Below are 4,087 nucleotides of genomic sequence, written 5' to 3'. Positions count from 1 at the left end.
CTCCTCTCTCTGCCACTGTGTTCACCCCCTGAAGCCTCTTTGCCCCGTGGTGCAGAGCCCCGTTGGGGAAGAGCTTGCTGGGCTCCCCCTTGGGTTTTCCCAATGGGCTGCAGCACATCCCCACCCACAGCAGGACAACACGACTGCAGCAGGGTAAAACCGCACGTGTTTCATTTATTCGAGGTGCTACGTCACCTCCTAGGCACTGAGCTACAGGGCACCTCTGCGCTACATGAGACATTGACTGGGTCTACGACGACACAGCACTCACTGCTACACACACGGCACGGACACGGGGCCGAACGGGGTGGCACGGCGGCGACAGCCCTGCCTCCGCGGCTCCCCGCACCGGTGGCCTCGGTCCTCCCCAGGCACCGGGACAGCAGGATTTGTCCCTGGGCTCTTCTGCCGTGGGGCACCGGCAGCACCCGGCGGTGCGGGAGCCCAGAGGGATTTCGGATGCATTGCGAATAAACCGTGGCCGCTGTGGCACCCGGCGTCGCAGGACAGTGGCTCCCCAGAGCTGGGCCACCCCTGCACGGGCGCACGCACACCCTGTCCCCGTCTTCAGGCACTTGGTGCTCCGCCGGGGCTGCTCCCCAGGCTGTGGGGTCTCTCTCAGGGCACCTCCCGCAGGCACAGGGCCTCCACGGCGCCGCTGGGGCCCTGCGCAACCCCGCCGATGACGAAGAGCAGGCCGGGGGCCGAGCAGCTGGAGCAGGAGCAGCGGCCGGTGGGCATGGGGGGCAGCGGCTCCCACCTCTTCCGCGAGAGGCTGAACCCCTCCACCGAGTCCAGGGGGCACGACTGGTTCCCTGCAAGAGACGGCACGGCCTCAGCCCCTCTCTGTGCACCCCAGGCTCTGCCGTACCCTGTTCAAAGGCTTTTAATGCCCCAGCTGAATCCCACTAATTGTGGCTGGTCCCTGAGCCCTCGGCGGCAGGGGATCTGCAGTCCCAGCAGTAATTACACGGGGGCACAGCGGGATTAGCAGCATCCCCAGGGTGACGGCTGCCGGCACCCCACCGCTCGCTTTCCCTCCTCCTGCCCTGCCGCCAGCTCGGCGTGCCCCGAGCCCTGGCCGTGTGGCTGGGTGCTGCGGCTGCCCCAGGCAGCCCTCCCTGCAGCGTCCCCGCCGCTGAATGGCAGCACTGACCTTTCCCCAGCTCTCTCGGGAGAGGGATGCGGCGCTGCAGCCCTGCGCAGCCGGGCTGAGCCAGCATGCGGCGCACAGCGCCGGGGAAACGCAGTCGTGGGGCAAAAGCAGCCCTGTGGGGAGCACCAGCAGCCCCTGGGAAGGGCAGTAGGGTCTGCCAGTTTCGCCCACGCTTGGGGGGCACAGGAGGGACGTGGGGGACAGAATTAGGGCTGTGTGGCTGCTGAGCATGCAGCAACACTGCTGTGGTTTTGTGCAGCCCCGGCGCTGTGCAGGGGGTGAAAGATGAGAGGCGTTCCTGCACCGAGAGCCCGTCTCCCCACCGCTGCTGCACCGGTCAGCAACGTGCCGCAGAGGACAGGGAAGGGAACGCGGCCACACGGCTCCCCCAGGTGTTACCGAGGCCGCCCATGGCCACCACTCGTCCTCCCAGGCAGCCGGCCACGAAGTCGGCTCTCTTCTCCCTCATGCGGATGGCGCGGCTGGGCTTGCTCCAGGCACCTGCAGGGCAGAGGCCGTCAGCATCGCCCCCCAGACCCCGCGCTGCAGGCCCCATCCGGGACGCCGGGGCTCACCCTGCACGGGGTCGAACATCTCCACGGTGTTGACGAAGTGGGGTCGGGAGTAGAAGTTGTGGGGCCCCGGCTGCTGCAGCCCCCCGAGGCTGAAGAAGACGCCGTCGGCCGCGGCGCAGGCGGCGAAAGCGCGGCGGCTGGGCACGCTGGGGTAGCGCGTCCAGCTCCTCGTCTCCAGGTCGAAGGCCTCGAAGGAGGTGACGGGCAGCTTGCCCTGCCGGCCCCCTGCGCACGGACGAGATGCTGAGGCTGCCGGCACCCCGAGGGGCAGCCGGCACCACCAGCAATGCCCTGCTGCAGTGCCGGGGCACGGTCTGCATGGAGTGAGCTTGGGGTGTGCCGGGGGCTGTGGGGGAAATCCCCCCCCCGTCCACTGGGGCAGCCCTGAGGGGCGCTCGGCTCGCCAACCTACCCAGGAGGAAGATCTTGTTGCCCTGCAGGAAGGCGGATGCCCCGTAGCAGGGGGTGGGCATGGAGGGCAGGGGCTGCCAGTGGTCCTTCGCCGGCTCGTAGACGCGGACCAGCGCCTGCGGAGAGGTGTCTGCTCCCATTCCCCCCAGTGCGTAGACGGCACCGTCTGCGAAACCAGCAGGGGTGAGGCGGGGAGGGCTCCCGGCCCCGTGGCCAGACACCACTGCGGGGTGGCCGGGGACAGCGGGCACGGCGAGGCCTGATGCCGGCAGTGCCCTGACCCCGCTCGGACCCCTCGCCCGCCCCAGCCGCCCGGCGCAGAGCCCGGCACCAGGCCATCGGCTCTAATTATCCTCGGCAGCACCATCTCCCTGGAGACACCATGGCAACACAGCCATGCTGCCAAATCCCTCTCCCGCCGCCGCCGGCACCCCTGCCCGTGCCCACCACGGCCCCACTGGCCCCCTGCCCCAGGGTGATGCCACCACGTCCCCAGCCCGGGAGCCAACGTGCGCATCCTCTACGGGACCCTCATCCGCAGGCTGTGCCGAGGCTCAGAGGTGAAGTTTGGACAGAGCCCGGCGGCTGAGCACCCGTCCCCGTCGCCCACCTCTCTGCACGGCCGCGATGCCCATGGAAGGCTGGGCCAGCGCCGCCTTCTTCTCCCACTTGCCCTCATCCACGTGGTAGACCTCGACGGAGGCGAGGGGGCTCTGCGAGGCGTCCACGCCGCCCACCACCAGGATCTGCTTGCCCACGGCGAGGGCGGCGGCACCGGCCCGCGGCGTGGGCAGCGGCGGGAGCGTGGTCCAGCGCTGGGCCGGGAGGTCGAGCACCTCGGCGGCGCCCAGCGCGCGCCCGTTGCCCCCGCAGCCGCCCAGCACGAAGAGCTGCCCGTCGCGGTGCGCCGCGCTGCAGTACACGCGCCGCGTGGGCATGGCGGGGAAGGCGACCCACGCGAAGGCGCCCGCGCCCGCCGCCGCCATGGGACGGCTCAGCCGCCCGGGGGGTCCCCGGGCCCGGGCCCTGCCGTGCCACCCATCCGGCCCACGGTGCCGGCGGGGCTCGGCTTGGCGCTGGCCCGGATCCCACCGGGCTCCTGCGGGGGAGAGCGGAGGGGTCAGCACCGGGCACCGACAGACCCCTCCGGGAGCCCCGGGAGCGGCATGGCTCCCCGCTGCTGGGCTCCCGGTGCCCGGCACGCACCCCACGGGGTTCCCAACCCCGGGGACTCCCGGTGACCAGCCCGTACCCGCCTGCCCTCCCACTCCCCGAGGTTCCCGGTGCACGGTCCTGTTCCCCCGGGGGCTCCCGGTGCACGGCCCCAGCCCCCCCAGGTCTCCCTCTCCCTTGGGCTCCCAGCGCACCCCCCCGCACCCCGGGGGCTCCCGGTGCACAGCCCGCACCCCCCGCTGCTCCCGCACCCCGGGGTTCCCGGCGCGCACGGTTCGCGTCCCCAGGGGCTCCCGCACCCCGGGGCTCCCGCTCCCCGCCCCGGCCTCCTCCCGGGGCTCCCGGTGCGCACCCCCGGAGCTGTCCCGCCGCCCCCGGGCCCGTCCCGCCGCCGCAGCCCGGGAGCGGGGCAGGCACCGCGGCCGCGCTCACCTCGCCGCCCGTTCCGCCGCTCGCAGCTCCGCGCCGCCGCCCGCCCCGGGTCCGCCCGCTGCTGGTGGGGGCGGCGCCGCGTCCGCCCGCTCCCGTTCCCCCCCCCCCCCCCCCCGCCCCTTCCCGGTACCTGCCCCCGGGCCCCGCTCCCGCCGTCCTGCCCTCCCCGGTGCCACCGGGCTCGCAGCGCCCTGCCCGGTTCACCGTGCGCCAGGGAGGCACCGGAGGGAAGGGGCCGGAGCCCCCCTGCCCGCCGCCGCTGCCGCACCGGGGCTCGCCCCCAGGGGATCCAAGTTTGGGGGGCACGGGGCGGGGGGTGACCAGGACCGGAGGCAGGCGG

At 72.9% G+C, this 4,087-nt stretch overlaps 1 protein-coding gene across 3 annotated transcripts; it reads right to left on the bottom strand.

The window, feature by feature from the left end:
- Nucleotides 1-154: 154 nt before the first annotated feature.
- KLHDC8B (kelch domain containing 8B) lies at nucleotides 155-3,836 on the bottom strand. Of its 3 annotated transcripts, none has more exons than XM_048074247.2 (6): nucleotides 3,748-3,836; nucleotides 2,753-3,241; nucleotides 2,144-2,308; nucleotides 1,732-1,956; nucleotides 1,556-1,657; nucleotides 155-815 (listed from the first exon to the last, which is right to left on the bottom strand). In XM_048074247.2, the coding sequence occupies exons 2-6, from the start codon at nucleotides 3,126-3,128 to the stop codon at nucleotides 619-621; spliced, it is 1,065 nt and encodes a 354-aa protein (XP_047930204.1). In that variant the 5' UTR covers nucleotides 3,129-3,241; nucleotides 3,748-3,836; the 3' UTR covers nucleotides 155-618. The 3 variants fall into 3 exon arrangements, with proteins under 3 accessions (XP_047930204.1, XP_047930209.1, XP_066859530.1); XM_048074252.2 differs by having other exon boundaries at nucleotides 2,816-3,241; XM_067003429.1 differs by lacking the exon at nucleotides 3,748-3,836 and adding an exon at nucleotides 3,668-3,690.
- Nucleotides 3,837-4,087: the final 251 nt, after the last annotated feature.

Source organism: Anser cygnoides, chromosome 10 (genome assembly GCF_040182565.1).
Source record: "Anser cygnoides isolate HZ-2024a breed goose chromosome 10, Taihu_goose_T2T_genome, whole genome shotgun sequence".
Lineage (NCBI taxonomy): Eukaryota > Metazoa > Chordata > Aves > Anseriformes > Anatidae > Anser > Anser cygnoides.
Note: the sequence above shows the minus strand (reverse complement) of the source record. Positions and strands in the feature narration are given on the sequence as shown.

Excerpts from the sequence above, each read along its gene's own strand:
- KLHDC8B (XM_048074247.2), bottom strand. The coding sequence starts at position 3,128 with ATGGCGGCGGCGGGCGCGGGCGCCTTCGCGTGGGTCGCCTTCCCCGCC. Across the intron at positions 2,309-2,752 it reads CATCGCGGCCGTGCAGAGAG|ACGGTGCCGTCTACGCACTG; the intron begins GTGGGCGACGGG and ends CTGGTTTCGCAG. Across the intron at positions 1,658-1,731 it reads GATGTTCGACCCCGTGCAGG|GTGCCTGGAGCAAGCCCAGC; the intron begins GTGAGCCCCGGC and ends TCTGCCCTGCAG.